This window comes from Triticum urartu, chromosome 4 (assembly GCF_003073215.2).
Source record: "Triticum urartu cultivar G1812 chromosome 4, Tu2.1, whole genome shotgun sequence".
Taxonomy (NCBI): domain Eukaryota; kingdom Viridiplantae; phylum Streptophyta; class Magnoliopsida; order Poales; family Poaceae; genus Triticum; species Triticum urartu.
Window position 1 is genome coordinate 609,587,828 of NC_053025.1, and position 20,656 is coordinate 609,608,483.

General features: G+C 43.7%; 1 protein-coding gene across 6 annotated transcripts; it reads right to left on the bottom strand.

The window, feature by feature from the left end:
* Positions 1-9,430: 9,430 nt before the first annotated feature.
* LOC125553181 lies at positions 9,431-13,451 on the bottom strand. 6 transcript variants are annotated; one of them, XM_048716970.1, is made up of 4 exons: positions 13,234-13,451; positions 12,196-12,305; positions 11,703-11,865; positions 9,431-10,795 (listed from the first exon to the last, which is right to left on the bottom strand). In XM_048716970.1, the coding sequence occupies exons 3-4, from the start codon at positions 11,764-11,766 to the stop codon at positions 9,594-9,596; spliced, it is 1,266 nt and encodes a 421-aa protein (XP_048572927.1). In that variant the 5' UTR covers positions 11,767-11,865; positions 12,196-12,305; positions 13,234-13,451; the 3' UTR covers positions 9,431-9,593. The 6 variants fall into 6 exon arrangements, with proteins under 6 accessions (XP_048572927.1, XP_048572925.1, XP_048572924.1 ...); XM_048716968.1 differs by lacking the exon at positions 12,196-12,305 and adding an exon at positions 12,957-13,072; XM_048716967.1 differs by lacking the exon at positions 12,196-12,305 and adding an exon at positions 12,904-13,072.
* Between the last annotated feature and the right edge of the window lie 7,205 nt (positions 13,452-20,656).

Sequence of the window (20,656 nt, forward strand, 5' to 3'; positions counted from 1 at the left end):
GGCAGAAATCCAGAGGCCGATTGGTTAGCTGGTTGAAACCCTAGAATCTTGAGATGCGGCGGCGCCCTGCTCCGAGGAAGCGGTTCCTCACCCTCCCTCCGGCGCTCCACACCTCCCGCGGGTGACCGTCGATCTAGACAGCTCGATGGATCCTGCTCCCGCCTCCTCCTCGATCACCCTCCGGTGTGCGGCTGCTAGTCGCTGAGATTGCGTGGTTATATTCGATTGGTGCTGTCACTTTTCCCCAGGAGAATTTCTATTTTATTTATTTTGCCGGGACTTACTTTTTATTGGATTTTTTAAGTACTGTACAACCACTACAACTAACTCATAAAACCCACCTGTCCAAAATATTTCACGGTAATGCTAAATGGCGAACATTCACAAGGAAAAAACACTCAGTGAACGCCCTTGCAGTGTCTTCTCTAGAAAGAAATTGTCATGCTAGCCCGAAGAAATTGCCACCATTCTATAACTAAAACTACCATGGAAATCTTTCGCAAATGCCATCCTCCACAGTGAACATTTGCCGGTTTTGAAGCACATATATTTTTTGCAAAAATGATCCAAATCTATTATCAAAGTTCAACAGAAGTACAAAGCATCTTGAACGTAATAAAAAAATATATCAAGACCCCAAAACAACCAATACTATCGTCAGAACAAGCCGCCAACACGCCGCTATCGCCACTTCCCTACCGGAATCGGCTTGACCTTGTCGATGACAACCGGGAAGTCTTCATGCACGTGCCCCTAAGGACCAACACGCCATGGAGCCACAGCCGTCATCGTTGAACCCATGCATAGATCTGAAGCACCTGACACCAAATCTCGCCACAAGACGAGAAACCCTAACCTCACCGCCCCAATGAGACGGCAGGAATCTACACCGGAGCTCTGTCGACTACGTCCAGACGGACAAACTCGAAGAAGTAGCGTCGCCATCCGCCCGAGCACCGCACTTGCGAGGACAAAAAAAATCCTAACTTAACTACTAACCGCAGCGGAGGCACCGAGATTCCCCTCCTGCCACCGACCGCCAGACTGGTGGACAAAGGGGATGCGAATCCACAGGCTCGCCGGCAAGTTGGATAGAAGAGTTTGCTCTAGCCGCCTAGGCTTAGGGAAGGAAAACAAGAAAATGTCTTGAAGCTCATATTTTAGATTTTAAGGTAGGCTAAGGTACCAAATAGCGTAGCACATGTATTGACTAGAGAAGGTTGTGCGAAAAAACTTTATAAGAATTGGTTCCAGTTGTCATTTGAGTACATCGACTCCATGGTAGCTTTGAAGTTTACGGTGGTTAAATAAAAAAACACAGCTATTCCAACTAAAAGAACCATCTCATAAAACCCAACGATACAAATGCTTTAAGAAAAAAAAACCATAGATATGCATTTTTTTGCATGGAAAACCAGCTCGATAGCGCCGCGGGACGGAGAATACACACCCTATACACATGCTGGAGAAAAGATCCTGGGTTCCCCCACTCTCCCGCCGCTGGAGCAGCCAGCAGAGGGGGAGGGAACCCACGGAATTATCGACGGCAGCGGGGAAAAGTGGATCTCCTAGATTCACCTATCTGCAGTATTCATGGGAGCAGTTAGAGCATGGTTAATAGTACAACCAATAATCGGCTATAAGAAGTTGCCATGTCATCTAGGGCCAACCTAATAGTCGATTGTACAATAGTAAGTTTTAGATATGACTACTACTTTATTAATAGCTGGTCTACCTTATAATCTCACAAAGTATCTTGGATCTCGTGCTATAGCTGGCTCTTATTCTACAACCCGCTTTGCTTCTCTCTTTTTTTCTCTCTTCTCCATGTAAACAAATGTATAATATTTTGGTCCTTATAGCTTGCTTATATCACCTTATTATACTTTCTCTTACCTTAATCAGCGCAACCTTCCCCTCGTGTGGGATCCTTTATGCTCCATCGTTTGATTCTTTTCATGCTACTCTCTTGCACCGTGTTCACACGAGTGTGTGTGTCCGTTCTCCTCCACGTGATGCTATTATTGTCTCATGGACTAGCTTAGCTACTTTGTTACTTGCTTACTGTAAGTAAATCCAACACAAAATCACAGATATTAGCGGCTAAATCATCCTTTTTTTTCTAAATGCTGCAAACTGGTGTCTCTTCTGTTGCAAACACACGGGTCACTTCACATTGCAAACAACCCCCAGAATGTCAGCTACAACGTCGTTTCACGTGGCAAATGTTTTCTCTCGACGTTTGGCTACAACTTAATGAGATTCCCTACATAGAAGAAGACCAAAATCACCTGGTTCATCCACACACAACATCTGTTGGGGTGTCGTTGCTGCAAGCCAGGCACACGATGCCGCAGGGTCGACAACATTTGCTGCGAAGTCGGTCGCATGACGATGCTATGATGCTAGCGCGCCACAATTTCTACAAAATTGGGCCACCATGCAGCAAAGCTGGTCGCAAGATGCTTCAAAGTCGGACACATATGCTGCAAACCCGGCCGCATGAAGTTGCAAGGTCGGCTGCAGATGCTGCAAACCCAGGCTGTCGTGCTGCAAAGCCAGTCACATGACGATGCGGCCAACCGGTGATGTTGCAAAATTGGCGCTCGACTCTGTAAGGCCGACTGGGTGATGCTGCAATGCTAGAACCTCGGTGTTGCAAATTTGGATCCTGATTTTTTTCTTTACGCTACAAAACCGAATTGTTGTGTTACAAAATCTCGCGGCGTTGCATGACCGACCGATGGTGTGACCATTGTACCGCCAAACCGCGCAATTTCTGCAAGAATGGCCATCATTTTTTTCTTCTTGCAATGCACCGTCGTGCTGCCAAAACATGCGACACTAGAAAGGCGAATGTGTTACGACTCCCAACATTTTTTTCTATTATTTGCTGCCATTGCTTAAAAAGAATGGTGTTTAAAATTTTATTATTTTTTTGCAACCGTCTATCATGATTTTTGCAAAAGAACAAATTGTTTTGTCAATATATGTGCACGTATGTACATATTTTGAAACATATTGTTCGAAAGGCTGGTATAGTTTTTACTACTCGAGTTGATTTACTATTACTGTACAAAATGCAACCAAGCATCAAACATTTGTGCATGCCATGGACAACGTTTCAAGAAAATTATGAATGACATGAGTGACGTAGACCCGATTTCTCATGTGGTACTGTGACAGTGCTAGTGGGGAGCAGCATGCGGCTGCGAAGCGGATCCAATGGATGGATCAGACAGCGGCCGAACCGGCTGATCCACGCACCAGATCTGTCGGCTGACGCCTAGCGTGTCCCTTTTTTATCTCCTGAGGAATCCTTTGTATGTGTTTCTCTTGCTAGACCTAGCGCACGATTCAACGTTAATGTGCCAATCTCAACTAACATTCTACATTCGAGTGATGTTGCATATGATATTATTAGTTATCTTGACTATAAAAGGGAGAAGTTGGGTTCTTTCCTTCTTGGTATCTCGCTCTTTCTGATTTTTAGAGTAGTACCTAAGCAATCCATTGCCCTTCCTGAAAACGTACGCTCATGTGATTTGGATAAGAAAAGACCTAGCTCTACCCTTTCTCTCTTTCTCTTTCAACTTGTGGCAGCGGACGAACGAGGGCAGCGGCGGCCGCATAGGTGAGCGCTCATTTTCTTCCAGATCCAGATACATGGCAGTAGTGACAGTCCTCCTTGTCCTCATTCACCTTGGTAGGAGGCCGTGGCTGAGCCATTGTAGGAGGTGGCCGGCATCACCCCCGGTAGGGATGAGACTGCTGGAATTTTGTCTATTTTGGGCCTAGCACAATAGCAGTTTCAAAAATTCCTAATAAATCCTAGAGGCCCACGCAGCCCATTTGTGCAAGGCAAGAGGTGGAACAAAAGTTTAGTCCCACATTGCTAGTTTAGAGGGAGTTGGACCTCTTTATAAGGGAGGTTCTTTCCCCACTTGTACGAGCATGAGAACAAGAGGGATATCCACGCGCGCTCCTCCTCCGCCGCCCGCCTCGTCACGACGCGCTGCGAGTTGCAAGAATGAGCCGAGCCGATATCTAAATTTTTGCCACGCACTACGGGTATACGAAAGGTCACTCGGGAGCTGGAAAGTTTTTGCTGTAGTGGATATTGAATACGAACGCTGCACCCTTCGGCTGTTGTCTGTTCGTTTCATCTCCCGCGTCCCCTTCAGCTCCCGGCGCAGCCTCTCGCCTCCTTCTCTTGCGCCTATAAAAGGGAGGTCGCTCCTCTCAGAGAGACGCACCAGAATCTCTTCCTCCTCTCGCCACAAGTTCCTGAGCACTGCGCTGCTGCTACGATCTTTTCCATCCCGGCTTGCGGCGTGCACCGCAGGACGGGACAGTAGGCCTCCGAAACCGCACCTCTTTGAGTCTTGTACGGGAGAAGGGTGATAAGGTTTTTGGGGAGCGCTCTGCGCGACTACTGACTGATTCCTTCGTCACGGACGCCCCCGACTCCGACGACTACTTCCCCGATGACGACTTCTTCCCCGACGTCGACAACCTCCTCGACGACATGGCCGGCGAGGACACCGGCCCCAAGTCTAGTGCTACTGCTGCTGCTGTCCCATACGTGTTCTCCTTTCTGTTAGATGTCCTGCCACAGTTTCTCGTACTAGTACTTGCTCTAGAATGTTACGCTCTACTTCATATATGCAACTAGTTCTACTGTCTGCTATAGATATGCTAGGCTACGGTTCATATATGCAGAAGCTATTTACCTTCTCTCTGTCAGAACGCATGACTTGTTTTATCTCTACTATGTTAGTCCTGCTTTATCTAGTATTTCTGTTAATTAAATCATTTGGTAAATTTCTCATATTTCCAACAGAGACGAGGAGGTCGACCTACCATAATCGATTATGGAAGATCTCGGGTAGGGGGTCCCGAGCTAGTAGTCTAGATACGAGGTACAGAGACAAGGGATTTTACCTAGGCTCTAGCTCTCTGTGGACATAAAACCCTAAGCCACGCTTATGTTGTATTGATTTGGGATGGAGTACAAAGTATAGATTGATCTACCATGAGGTCGATCATGTCATCTATGAGCCCTACTCCTGGTTTATATAGGTACCCAGGAGATCTAGGGTTATAGTAAGGTCGGCTAAGTATAAGGTAATCATGTTGTAGACGACATCTAAGTCTTGGAGTATGCACCAAGCCTTCAAACACATTCCTTTTACGCGCCACGGGCCGCCTTGGTGTGGCTCGCCGGCGAACCGACGTGGGGTCCTTGGCCCGACCCACCTAGTCGGGAGATGACGTAGTAAGTGATCCCTAATCCGGGACACCATCAATAGCCTTTGAACCGGTCTTCAAGTTGCTGGCGCTCCTTGGATCTTCCGAGGTCTTGTTCGTCTTGAGTCATCAGTCTTGAAAAGTGGTCCAACAAATTCCCCATGTGTTCGACGTTTTGTTTGTCGAAGCATACCCAAAGAGTTTTCGTGTTCTTTTTACTTTCCGGCGAATTCCTTGTCCTGTCTGCGCCGATCTGGATGTCCAAAATTTTCCAGTGCAGCCTTGCCTCACAAAGTATTCTTGCGCTTGGCCCATGATGATAACCTAGCCTATCTCTGACATCACAGACCGTTCTAATCTATCAAACCACGTGGCCGCAGAGCACCTCTGACTCATCAGTCAACACGACATGCGTGAGTGTGTTGGGGTCCCACTATCACCATGCCTTATCATAAGAGGTCGTGCGCCTCGATACTATCATTTAATCAATTGTCCCCTCGATTCCCACGCATGATTATCGCACTTCACATGGGACAGTGCACAAATTACTGCCACACAGATTACCCTACCATCACTTGGCATTTAACTCTGCCCATAAAAAGGCTAAGGGTGAGGAGGGGCCAACTTTACTCTCCCATTCCTTCTGACCATAGCCTTCCTTCTCGAGCTCCTGCGCTTAAGCACCCTTCACTCCCGAGCTTGAAAAACTTCCATTCATCCTCCCTTCTCATCTACCCGTGTCCATGGCTAGGCGTTAGAGAAATCCAATGCTGAGTTGGTGGTGTCTGACTCCCCTACTTCCCTCAATTTGAGGTCGGATTGGGGGACTTCGTAAATCCGGACATGTTCGCAGACAAATGCAGCAAAGTGTTGGATTACAAAAAGTGTCCCCTAGACAAATAGGGATGAAATGAGGGCCCGTGTTTGAGATGCCCTAACCCGAGCTATATGTATTGAGGTGGACTCATCATTAGATAATATGAAATACGGTTTATTGCTAAAATAAAAGTTTCCCATCTCGATTACCCCATCAAATTAAAAACGCGATGGGGGCATGGTAACAAGAGATGCTCAACCATCTAGTTCTCACCACATAACCAATAACCCCTTTTAAATAGAAAAAGGAAAACATAAGCAACAACCCTTTCTTGCCCAGGTCCAATGTAGTGTCGAACATTGATCGATAACAAGATAGGTCTAAGAGCAGGATCTACCCCTATGGGTTTTCTTTAGTTCTTCTAAATGGTATCACATGCAAAAATTCCGATGCAAAAGGGTGTAGGGCAATGAGATACCGTTTGTCCTCTCATTTTGGTGCTACCCACAAATTTGAGTGATGCTATGGAAAATGAACTAGTCAGAACTCCTTCTGATAGTGTTGCTTCCCTTGATTTCCCAATCACTCGGGTATGCCGATGCCACCATTCTTGTCCTGCCTGCATGCCTAGTTCAACTCCAATACTCTAAGAATTTGCTTACACACTTTGCTGCCTATATTGGTCTAAGATTTAATTATAGAAAATCTTTGATAGTCCCAATCAATGTACGAGAGTGGAACATGCAGCATCACACCTCTATTTTGGGTTGTGTTCAGGGGAGTTTGCCATCCACATATTTAGGGATCCTCTCTACCTTTCTAAACCTTAAGTCAAGGATTATGCCCGTTGCATGCAAAGAAGTGAGAAAAGGCTATCCGGCTACTCAAACTTGTTTTCCCTATGGAGAGAAGCTTTAGTTAGATAAATTATTGTCATTAGTCTTCCAACCTTCTTCATGTGTTCCTTGGAGCTCCCCAAGACTGAAGTTGAGTAGATCAACAAATACTTGAGGCATTGCTTCTAGAGAATTAAAGTATGGCATGGAACATAGACGGTGTACCTTGAGTGCTTGGGACAAATTTTTTCTAGCTAAAGACCTTGGTAGTCTTGTGGTGTTGGATATTGCTAACTAGAATAAACCTCTTGATTAAGCTTTTGCATAAGTTCTTTAATCAGCTAGAGCTCGTCTTATTTGGGAGACTTACTACTCTACTGGACCACCTAGTGACAGAGTGGTTGGCTTTTCTGGTGGAAGAGCATCCTGAAGTTAATGCCTGCTTTGAAATATATTGCTTCCAATCATGTTGGGCAAGGATAACACCGTTTTGTTCTGGTTGACAAGTGGGACGATACTGCACTCACAAATAAATTTCCCAAGTTGTACTCCATTGCTATCAGTGAGAAAATAGTCTAGCAGGCTCTCAGCTCCCCTAGTCTGAAAAATCTCTTTCACATACCCCTTTCAATTCAAGCTCATCAACAATTTCAGCTCTTACAAGACCTTGTGCAGCACAACCATCTTTCGGAGGGACACTAAACGAGTTACTCTTGGAATTCTCAGTCTTTTAGTCCTACTAGTCAATGTGTACGTGCAATGCACGTTAATTTGGAAGTATATTAAGTGCATGCGGATATTAAGTAGGATATTATTTGCGTGTTATTATGTGATTAGCACTATATTTGGCATGAAATTAACTGCACACTAAACGTGTTGAGCGCTCGACATTGAAGCAGTCTAGGTCGTTGGATTAACATGATTTGATGACCGAGATTAATTGGATCTGCCCCTTTGGGTCTTTTTATATTGGTATAGATATAGATTAAAATGTATACAACCTTGGAGTTCCGGCACATGTTGTTATTAGGAAGTTGTGGAAGAGTGCACCCATTCTGAGATACAAAATATTCTTCCCGCTTTTACGTCATGATAGATTGAACACAAGAAATCTGCTTCAAGGGAAATCCTTTTGGTTTCCTTCTTAGTCTTCTGTTTTGTGCAACACTCACAATGAAGAAACAACTATGCATCTAGTTTGGGATTGCACCTTTGCCCTCCTATGCTAGGATTCCATTATCATGAATAGAAGAAGAAGTACTTATGTTACTGCTGACGTTCAATTTGCTGCTACTGATTACCGCCAAAAATTGCTATGACATTTTAGTTATGGGCGACTGGAATATTTGGATGCAGGGGAACAATCTGTTTTTTCATAATAGCTTACGCAACCTTCTCACATGGAAGCTTTTGCTGAAACAGGATCTCAAGATCATGAGTCATAGAGTAATACAAGTTACTTTCGAATTATCGAATGTTGGATTGAGGTCCATCTTCTCGTTTAGCACTTCTATTTCCTGCAGTTTTTTATGCTTCCAAAGAATGGAATTGGTTGAACCTTGAGAGCTGGAGTTCCAGCACACGTTGTTTTTAGGAAGTTATGGAAGAGTAGACCCATTCTGAGATACAAAAGATTCTTTTGGATTTTGCTTCATAATATATTGAACACCAGAAATCTACTTCAGCGGATAGCTCCCTTCCTAATCATGTGTTCTGTGCAACACTCACAATGAAGACAAAACTATGCATCTATTTTGGGATTGCACCTTTGCCCTCCTCTGCTGGGATTCCATTTATAGCCAACAGAAGACGAAGTACTCCTGTTATCACTGATGTTCAACTTGCCGCTACTGCTTTGCCTCCAGAAATAGCTATTGAAATTTTAATTATGAACTGCTGGAATACTTGGATGCAGAGGAACAATCTGATTTTTCTAATATCAGACCCAACCTTCTCAATGGAAGCTTTTGTTGAAATAGGATCTCTGGATCATGAGCCATAGAGTAAGACAAGTTACATTCCAATTATCTATAGTTGGATTGAGGTCCATCTTCGAGTTTAGCACTTCTAGTTCCCACAGTTTTTGATGTTTCCAATGAAGGAATTGGTTGAACCTGTAATTTTCTTTTAATACATGAAAATACTGTAGAACAATTGTTCTACGGTCAATGCTTAAATAAACAATTAAAGGAGGCATACTCGCAAAGAAAAAACTATTAAAGGAGGCCAGGATAGTGTGTTTTCTTCTTGATATAACTTATTACAAACTGCCGATTAATTGTATATACAGTCTTAAAATATCACACAGATGCATACATAACTAGCTTAGCAATCCAGGTAGCTAACTCTCTCTCTTTCTCTCCCTCTTTCCAACTATACTAGTCGCACACATGCAACATGTACAAGTACTAGGTGGTGCTAGCAAGCAAACATGCAACACTAGTACAGTACAGACTACATGCACTAGCTAGTAGTTAGCTAAATTGCTTGTTCCTTCAGAACTAACTAACTAGCTAATTGATGCGTGTGCACCCAAGACTCCAGTATTAACATGCAAACTGACACACATACATGCCGCCGTATATGTAATTATGTATGCATGTATGTACAGTGTACACACACATACAGCACCGCGTGTATTTTACAAACACTACACAACACTGGATATGGTACACAACAAGATCATTATACTAATTTGAGTAGTTAAAACCCAAAGCATTACTAACATATATAACCGTTGCATGCAGTGGTAGTTGCAGACCAAGCCGGGCAGAAACCAGACACCTGAGCAGCAGGGACGCAGCCGCCGCTATGAGTAAAGCGTATGCCCATAATTTGAGCATACCGGAAGCCCCACCATCCTTGCCAGCAGCTGCTACTTGTTTCTTCGGCCAGTGACTTAGCATGAACACAAGGTAGTAGCTCAGAATCCCTGAGACGCCACATGACACCTGGAATGTCGTAGACCAGCCGGAGAGCCCAACTTCATCCATGGAGTTGGCCAGGTAAGCAAAAGGAGGAGCTACCACCATTGCACCGAGGAAGATGAGCCAATTTCTGTGTGGTTTCAACTTGTCAACGCTGATGATGGAGCTGCTTCCTGGTTTACGGTCGAGATGGAGGCTGAACCAGAGAAGCACAGGGATGACCTCCGGCAAGCATAGCAGAACAACATCCTCGCCCAGCCACTCTGCGGCCGCGATGTGCGCCGTCGCCAGCAGGAGGAGAAGCAAGGTCTTGTGGAGCATCTCCGTCGCCAGTGCTATGCCCGGTGAGGCGCCAGCGGGCAGCTTCATCACCATGCGCGTCAATGCCGCCACCGTGCAGCTTAGGAACAGGAGGAACTGTGAGATGGTGAACTGGGCAGCTGCATGGTCTGGAAGCTGGTCCATAAGCAGTAGCGCCCCCAGCGTCATCATCACAATGATCCCAACCTCCATAGTTTTCATTTTAGTCTCAGCGGCGTTAGAAGATCCTGGATTAACTTTACGACTGCTGCCCCCAGTACGCCGATTGAACTTGAGGTGCAACGCTCGTATGAAAACAAGAGCTATGACTGGAAAGATGGCGAGCCAGACGAAGCTCAAGCTGATGTCCACTAATATCACGTAAGCTATGAGCACAAGAATGACTGCGTCTCTGAAAATCCAGACATTAGGACGGCATGTGATCCATGACTTCCGCACCCGCAGATTGGACAAGCACTCGTGCGATTTCACAACTATATATGGGACGGAGATGGCAACCTCCACTGTGCCAGTTACCAACTCACTATATTCTTTGTTGGTAAAACCATCATCGCTTAATTGAGACACTTGGAAATTGACTAGACAGCTGGCCAGTGTGCACGTCACAGCTATGAGGCATATTCCATCCGATACCCCAAGATTTTCTGAAATAAAAAAATAAGATGATCAGATCATATATATCAAAATATAAATGTATATACAAATTAAGTTGTAGAATTACTATTATCTGTCTGTGTATCAAATAAAGTATTCTTGTGCCTGTTTTTAATAAAAACACCCCATTTACGATAATGCAGTACATATATAGAAAATTCACGGCATGCCACCCTGAATATTTACGTGAATTCTCGCTGGATTAGAAATATATTTTTGTATGAATTATACAGTGGGTCTCTGCTGGAGGGGTCGGGGTGGGGTGGGTTGGGTGGTGGGAGCTGCCTCTCTGTTGAGGAGCACGTCAGAGGGACAACGACATGGAGGTCCAACCTTGCAATTTCTGGCCAAACCCTAGGGTCTGCAACACATAGAGTAGGTAGCATCGGTTCACTGGGTCGAAGGCCTTGGATATGTCTACTATGAGGAAAAGACTCGTTTGCAACTTTTTGTGCAAATCCTCGATTAAGTCCTGAACCCGAAGGAAATAATGATGGATGCATCGCTTCCGGATGAAAACAATTTGACTCGCGGAGACAACTATCCACACCACCATATTTGCTTGGAGAATATCTTGGAAATAATATGGATTAGACTGATATATAGGTCAAACTCAATGAATGAAAGCATAACAGCAAGGAAGAACAACACACACAAAAACGTATTAGTAATTTGATCAAACTTTACATATGGTTGATTAACATATTGGTGGTCGTTCCAACCTCCCAGTCCAGCTCTTGTGGGTTGTAGGTTGAGCAAGGGCTCTGTGGCCCTCTCTATCTAGCTTGTTTTTCTTTTTCTACAAAAATGAAAATACATGCCTACATATAGATATATATACATAAATGTCGCAAGTGTTAACAATTTGGACGTCGAAGAAAGTCGCAATAGACTTACCGATAAATCCTGGTGGCACTAGAGGGTGTACATCGCGTGACTTGACTGCCTGCTGGCGCCCCATTGGTTGATTATTATCGACTTTGTGTGAAGAGGTTTTCGCAGCCCGCTGGCCAATGGATGGGCCAACTTGGTGCGGCTATGTAGTCGATCTAACCTGGCACTGCAATGCAATGGTAGCAAACTCATCATTGATAGCCCTGCATTAATCACATCGTCGATCGAGCAAAAGATTCCTACATGATCCATGCATGTGAGTAGTCATTGTTGTAGTTTGGTCATTGTGGATCCGATTTCTTTGGTTTTTTTACTCGCATATGCATAGCTTTAATTTGGTCATATATGACTTTGCTATTTGCTGCCTCGGGGTGCATGTTTAGTCCCCATGCAAGAAATGGAGAGAAATTTCAAACATTGAGAATCTTGATTTTTAAATTTCAATAAATCCAAAACTTAGTTGAAGTTCATGAAACTAAGTTTTGGACTTACTTACATGGGGACCGTAAAGTCTCCACACAGCGTGTTCTTGTGTGTGCGTTGGTGTTGGCGGTCTGCATCCTAGCTATGCAAAGACCAGATGTGCTCATTGTGCTTTGTATCCTCCTGACGATCCATTTTGATCCAATAAAATCACTTTTGTCAAAATTTTCTATCATTCCAAATTTAAGATAAAAAAGCCTTCGTATAACAGATATGACCTCTAGTGCATCACAGATGAAAATTCAATATTTTCTGAAAATAATAACTAATATTTTCATGCTTAGTAAACCTCTTAACAGTCTTATACTAAGCTACCTAATAAAACTTTCATCCAAAATGATAAAAGAACAAGCAATTTTGTGTCGTGCAAAAACAACAAAGTGGATAGTTTAGTTTTTATTTTGATTTCTAGATAGTTTAGTTACAGTACTTATCACTTGTGATGCTTTTTTAACAAATTTCTTAATTTTTTTTGCCTGTATAAAGTTTTCAGAACTTTTCCAAGCTTGAAAAAAATATGCTCTAGATCATAGACGGTTCTACATGAATTGCTTTGTAGTAACACCTGAACCAACTAAAATCACCTATTTAACCTGCAACCCATTTGTCATGAGTACATCTATACTGGTGGGTCCCCGGCCGTCTTTGATGAGCCACAGAAAACTCGCAATGAAAGCATGTGATATATCTTAGACGACTCTCAACGAGAGCCATGAATGACCTGAATATACCAACAGCAATTTTACTGAGAGCCTTCTATGAACATCCGACGACCTCATATGAACGTCCTGAAATTTTGAATCTCTTGCTTGAGACCCGTCCTGATGTTTGCCAATGACCATCATCATGTCGACTACCTCTGGTCTGGGTTTTCTTTTATTGTGTCACAACTGCATATGCATGAATGAGAAGAAAAGGCTAGAGGTAATACATAGCCAGCTAGCTAGAATGAAACGAATGAAGGAGTAAGAAGTAAGAACACACCCTCTGTACAAGGGAAGAGGGCTCACGAACAAATAACATAGTGAGTACATAGCCAGACCTCACGTACCTATATATCACATCGACGATGCTCTTGCGCGCTACAGAATGATGGATATGCTTGCTTATATAGATGTAGGGGCTTGAGAAACTCCACCCCTAGACTATCCGTTGATCTCAGCCCCGATGGCCGGCTCCTGCGCTTGTATAGATGGTTTTCTTCTGAAGGAGGCTGGACGGTCGAACCGATCGATGAATTGGCGTGCAGATTATGAGAGGATGGAAGACGAAGCAAGTTTGCTAGCTAGGTCCATATATAACAAGAGTGGTCCGAGGACGATTTCGGGGTTTCATATTTTATTGGAGTGTTATTGTAAATTTTATATTGTTTTCTCTCTATAACATAGTTAATCTTTATAAAAGTTGATACCCCCTACATTCCATAATGTAGTGCGTCCGCGCTTTCCGAGATCCAAGTTTGACCGTAAATTTAACCAACAAAACCGACTGCGGCGGGAGCAAAAATCGTATCACTGAATTCATATCGAATATAAATTATATATATTCAGAGCTAGAATAACTACTTAAAAAAACAGTACATACGTAGAAACTCACAAGATGCGCGCACACCCACCTCTATGAACACACGTACAAGCAGTTTTCAACCACAAGAAATCTATACGTACATATAAGTTATGATTAATTCGGATGCGGAAAAAATATTGAGAGTCAGAATGTCATTATGGTTGTTTGCTATGGCGCCAAGGGGCGCTGCCCCTGTTTTCCTAAGAAAATATATTCGGGGTCAGGAGATAGGAGGCGGCAGCAACTGACTGGCACGTTAACCAATAATGACTAATCCACATTGAAAGTCAGAATGTAGAGCCAATCGCCACCGTTTTTTCCCAAACCGTCCATGTCGCCACCCCATTAACTAAAGGCTCTCGTCAACGCCTCGTTGGGGGCACGTATATGCTCGGGCAATCTTCTACCCAAGACAAGGAAACCGGCGGAAATAGCGTGCAAGCCACCTCCGTCACGTGGGCTAGAATTCCTTGTTCGTTGGGCGGGAATAAACGAAGTTGTTATAAAACCCATTTTTAGCCATGGCCGAGGTGAGGTCCAACGGCAGGAAGCTCTACATTATGCAACTTAAATATACTAGCGTGTAGTGTCAAAAAATGTATTACATTATGGCACGGAGGGAGTAGCTAGGAGCCAGGAAGGAGTCGTACGCCGTTCCAACTGCATGCAAGTGCCAATAACTAACACATGCCCATTTTCTTTTCTTGAACAATTGCTGTCTCAAACCATCGGCGGCCGGTACTTCCTAAAATATCGATATGTACAACCGGGGTTTAATAATAGATCATGGTGGGGCTGAGTAATTTGACTTCGCCATATATATAATACAACTAGATAATCTACTATAGTATCAATTTAATATAGTTATCTTTTTTAACACATTACAAACGCAAGCGCTCATATAAACACGCATACACACTGGTAGAAAAAGGGCCTATAGTCCCGGTTCGTAAGGGCCTTTAGTGCCAGTTCCGGAACCGGGACTAAAGTGTCGGTACTAATACCTCCCCCCCCTTTAGTCCCGGTTCAATCCAGAACCGGGACTAAAGGCCCTCCACGTGGGCAGTGCGCAGAGCCCAGTTAGGAGACCCTTTGGTCCCGGTTGGTGGCACCAACCGGGACCAATAGGCATCCACGCGTCAGCATTTCTGTGGCTGGGGTTTTTGTTTTTTTTAAGGGGGGGGGGGGTTGGGGGTTTTGGGGGGTTAATTTAGGTGTTTCATATATTGTGTTAGCTAGCTATAATTAATAGAGAGAAGTGTCCTCTCTTATGTCCGTGCTTGGTCGACGCTACGTACTATACATACGTATAGAGAGGACTAGACATGCTGGCTAGCTAGTAAGCAAACGAAGGAAACAGAAGATCGTCATGAACATATATGCATACAGAGAGAAGTGATATCGACCACCTCTCCTTCTCCGAGAGATTGGTCGAACAACAAGTTCTCGTATATCTATCTGACACTACCGGCTACATATATACAATAATTATCTCTTACAAATATAATCATACGGACTCAGGGTCCACATAGAATTCTCCGTCTTCAGGGATCACGTGGTCAAGAAAGAATGCCGCCAATTCCTCTTGAATTGCTCGCATGCGAGCTGGTGCTAGGAGTTCATCCCGCTTCTGAAACATCTAATTTGAAGAAGGGGGTCAATACATATATATATGAATGAATGAAACTCAACACAAATGATGGTAATAAAATAAAATTGTGAATGTTGTTATTTACGTACTTCATATTGTTCGTTAGAGTACCCGCCCCGCTCACAGGTCGTGTGGCGGATGGACTCGCAGATGTAGTATCCACAGAAATCATTCCCTTGTTCCTGCCACAACCACTTTACAAGAAATAGAGGTCAATCAAACTGATCATGATAAGCAAGAATGCTAAATGGTATTGATGAAACTAGCGCTTGAATCACTAGGAGATGCGCGGAACATGCTACTATAGTACTTACTTTCGAGTGTCTAAATTCCAGCTCCTTCGGCAGTCCCGAAACTGTTTTGGTGAATTTTCTCCAAACCTTGCCGGACAAAGAAAACAATTACTTGATATCAGGAAATGAACAAAGTTGCTGATATGGTGGATAATGATCGATTTAACTTACTTCTGGAGTATTTGAGTCATGTCTGCATAGTCCTGGGGATCTTTTCGTTTATAGTCTAAGACGGTTACTACTCCCTGCTCAAGCTTAATCTCTAGGAGAATATAGTGGAAACTGCACACACATGCATAACTCATCAATTACATTACTATAACCTTGACTAATATATAAGGGAAACCGAATACGCACAAGACAGTAACACTCACCTGAAGTTGTAAGGAAAGAGTATTATATCTTTGTTTTGATTTATTACGAACGATCGTAGCAAGTTGGCCTCGGTAGCTGCGGCATACACGTATTCTTATGAATGCCCACACACCCCACTCTGATGAGCACCTGAGAGAGATTGAACCGACATATCATCTTGAGATTGACGTAGTCATCATAGGCGCCTTATAGTCGAAAAAAACATCTACTCTTACTGAACATGCATCGCCGAAAAACCTGAAACAAATTTAATATACTTATCAACCGTTGGCATAAGTCGTTCCATCGTGAATGCATGTGCAATGCAAAATTGTGCTGACTCTGGGTTGCGTGTCCCCCATGCGGGTTGCCCTCAATAGAGCAAAACGGGTGTTTGTTTGCTCGAGCCCAAGCATGAGGCGTTCTTTGGCAGCACTAAACGCGATGAGGAAGAACCCAACAATATAACAAAAACCGTGCGTGAACGATGTTGTTCTTGCGTCTAGGGAGGTGGCGTGGCGCATACCACATAGAAGTTGAACGTGTGACGGTGGAGTGAATACATCTAAAATGTACTGCTTCCTTTTTATGTTTAATTCCTAAGTTTTTTTAAAGTAGCCTAGCATAACAATAAAACACAAGAAGGTACATTTTCCTTTTTGAGGTGCTGCGATTTCGGGAAATTTGTTAAGCTCATAAAAAACTTGGAAAAACCATAGGACAACATTTCCTCGGATCACAAAGGCCTACAAAATGAGGGATTGTAGGCCCTTGCCCATCCCAGACGTCTTAATGCTGGAGGCGGGTTGGACCCGTGAAGCACCACCACTTATGTCCTTTGACCGCAAACATTGTATATACCTATGTATTCAATTTGCCCACAAGTTTCAGAAAAAAAAATTGCCGCCCCCACATAGAGATATTTGTGATCCGGGCGGAACACTTCTAGATTGCTTCTCCGGTACGTCGCTTGAGGGAAAATTTGCCACATATCTTCACCATCATCACTGTCAACCGGTACTTCGCTTGAGGGAAAATTTGCCGCATATCTTCATCATCATCAATGTCAAATTGCTTCTCAATGAGTTGTGAGTACTCTACCCCCCCCCCCTCCCAAAATACTTTTTATGGTAGTAAGATATGTATCAATCTCCCCCCCCCCCACAATGTTTAGATATATGAGTTGTCCTACATGATTATAATCATTTATATGTGACAAACAAAGCACATTAAAATATATTTTATAAATGCCAAACAGAAAAGTCGTTGGCCATGCTTGCGCTTGGAAAAATGTGTGGGATGATATTTCCATGCTTGGTTTGAGCCCAAGGGATGAGCAGGTACCCCAAATCATAAAACGTTGGGGACTCCAAAAAATCATTTTTCTATGGTTTACAAGACAAGAGCCGGAAAAAAATTCCCCTTGGTCCACCGGCCCGCTGCGGGTTCACTTGCCCTCCGTGACTTGCTATGAAAATAAGAGGGCAAGGGAATCCCAAGTATGTATGTCGGGTCCGTTCTTGTAGAGTCCTCGAGCATTTGTCCATGACGGTGGCGCCCTGTGAAGGGGATGGTGTTGCGGTTTGTTTTTGTTCTCTAGTTCCACTTTCATTCGATGAATCTTAGCCAAATACAACTTTTTAGGGGAACTTGTGAGATTTGTCCGTTTGTGTCCTGCTAATACGTCTTCAATGTATCTATAATTTTTGTTTGTTCTATGCTATTATATTATCAATCTTGGATGTTTTATATTCATTTACTATCAACAATATATCATTTTTTGGGACTAACCTATTGACATAGTGCCCAGTGTCAGTTGTTGTTTTCTGCTTATTTTTTACTTTGCAGAATATCAATAACAAATAAAGTCCAAATGACACGAAACTTTTTGGAGATTTTTTTCTGGACAGAAGACACCCAGGGAGTCAAAGAAGTGCACGGGAGGAGGCCCGTGGGGCCCACTAGGCACCAGGGCATGCCAGAAGGCCCAGGCGCGCACTGATGGGTAGTGGAGCCCACGGGAAGCTTCTCCACCGCCATCCACCTCTATAAATACTCTAAATCCCCAAAACCCTAGGGGAGTCGACGAAACAAAATTCCAGTCGCCGCAAGTTCCAGAACCATGAGATCCAATCTAGAGGCCTCTTCTGGCACTCTGCCGGAGGGGTCAACGATATCACCCTCGCCCCCCCCTCCGGGATGATGTGAGTAGTTTACCACAGACCTACGGGTCCGTAGGTAGTAGCTAGATGGCTTCTTCTCTCTTTTTGATCCTCAATACAATGTTCTCCTCAATGTTCTTGGAGATCTATTTGATGTAGTGACTTTTTGCGGTGTCTTTGTTGGGATCCGGTGAATTGTGAGTTTATGATCAGATCTATCCATGAATATTATTTGAGTCTTTGCTGAACTTCTTTTATGCATGATTGTTATAGCCTCGTATTTCTTCTCTGGAACTTTGGTTTTGTTTGACCAACTAGATTGATTTTTCTTGCCATGGAAAGAGGTGCTTTGTGATGGATTGGATCTTGTGGTGCTCAATCTCAGTGACATAAGGAGACATAACACGCATGTATCGTTTTCATTAAGGATAAAAAGATGGGGTCTATTCCTACATGAATAGATCTTGCCGACATCATGTCATCGTTCTTATTGCATTACTCCGCTTTTCCATGAACTTAATACACTAGATGCATGTTGGATAGCGGTCGATGTGTATAGTAATAGTAGTAGATGCAGGAAGGAGTCGGTCTACTAATCTTAGACGTGATGCCTATATACATGAGCATTGGCTTGGATATTTGCTCTTCTGTCAATTGCCCAACAGTAGTTTGTTTACCCATCGTATGCTATTTTTTCGTGAAAAGCTTCTAGTGAAATCTACGACCCCTGGATCTATTTCCTATCATATTAAAACCCAAAAATACCTTGCTGCACTTTTTCTTTATTTATTTTATTTTGTGTTTTTGCTAGATCTATTTATCAAATCTCATACAATTTTGTCTATCTCAATATCAAGGAGGGATTGACAACCCCTCTTACGCGTTGGGTTGTAAGTATTTGTTGTTTGTGTGCAGGTGTTGTTTACATAGTGTTGCTTGGTTCTCCTACTGGATTGATAACCTTGGTTTTATAACTGACGGAAATACTTATCTTTGTCATGCTGCATCATCCTCTCCTCTTCGGCGAAATACCAACACAGATACAGGCAATCACCTGCTCCTCTGTATAGATGGAGTTGGGATTATCCTACAGCCCTTCTTAGTTCCAGTTTCTCTGGGTTTATCCTCTGGCACATAGATGTTACTGAAAGTCTGACTGTTGCATACCTTCTTCCCAGTGGAGACACTACTGCAGAAATGGCTGGCAGTGGCGGGTGCAAGATGGCCATCAGTGGTGGGCTATGGTCCCAAGCAAGCCCGCTGCTGACCTCCCGTCACTGGCCACCCGCTATTGTTAATCAGTTAGTAGTGGTGGGCGCAAAAGCTTGCCCGCCACTAGTAACTCGAATACCACTGGCAGTTTTGCTTTACATCAGTGGCGTGCACCTAGTCCTGCCCGCCAGTAATGGGGGTTCACCAATAAGCCCTTTCCCAATAGTGCGAGGCGTCATTCCACACTATGTAACATGGTGTCGAGACCGAGGGTTCCCCTCTCCTATGTCTGCCTCCTTGGTGATGTGAGTGTTGAAGAATCCTGAGGCCCTCCGAGTCGGCTCCTGCTAGATAGGTCAGGGTTAGTGTCTTAGTGGTGAATAAGGTTGCATTGAGTCTCGTGGCAAATCGATGGTGGCGGTAGCACTGGCTGGTGAGGTATGATTCTACAAGGTTTGTTTGTGAGGCAGAGGTAGTTAGCATCCCTTTGTATTCTGGTCCTCTAGCCTTGTCTCTATCACATCAGTACATCCTCCGGTTCCAGAGAGTGCCTTTGAGAAGTTTTTTAGCTTTGAGTCTTGGATATGCGACTCTTCAAGTGTTCGCGGCTTTTCCTCCAGAGCCATGGTCTAGAAGGACTTGGCCTCTGAGAAGTTTTGTAGGTTTGAGTCTTGGATATGCGAATCTTCAGGCGGCCGCGGCTTTTCCTCCAGGGCCATGGTCTAGAAGGTCTACGGCCTTGACTACGTCATGCATGCCATCAATAATGGCATCACGGCTCCGGTTATCGGTTGGAATGCAGTCTTGCGAGAGGAAGATAATGGTGTTCTACCAGGGACCTTTAATAATTTATGTATTAATCAATGGTGTTTGTACTACTAGTTTGGTTAATAGATTGGAACTTAGTAAATCCCGAAAGTTCAGATTTTAAGCATGGCAACCCAAACATTTTTCATGACAAGTTTAGTTGACTCAAGGTGGCAAGTTCACTTGGTCAACATGGCAATTTTGTCTCAGTTTGTTTTTTGTTAGAAAATTATCATGTTTACCAACTAAACTTGCCACCTCGTGTCAACTAAAATTGCCATAAAAACGCTCGGGTTGCCATGCTTAAAATTTGAACGTTATCATTTACTGATAGATTTGACTGCTTTTTTCATACCAAAAGAGACGAGCATGCATAAAATTTTCTTTCAGCATTCTTACCCTCGACCTCCTCCTCTAGTTGTCTATCGC

What these genes read in the sequence shown, in the direction of transcription:
- LOC125553181 (XM_048716966.1), bottom strand. Translation starts at nt 11,766, where the DNA reads ATGGGGCGCCAGCAGGCAGTCAAGTCACGCGATGTACACCCTCTAGTG. An exon ending in AGTGCCACCAGGATTTATCG is followed by an intron (nt 10,796 to 11,702) that starts GTAAGTCTATTG and finishes TTTTTATTTCAG; the next exon opens with AAAATCTTGGGGTATCGGAT.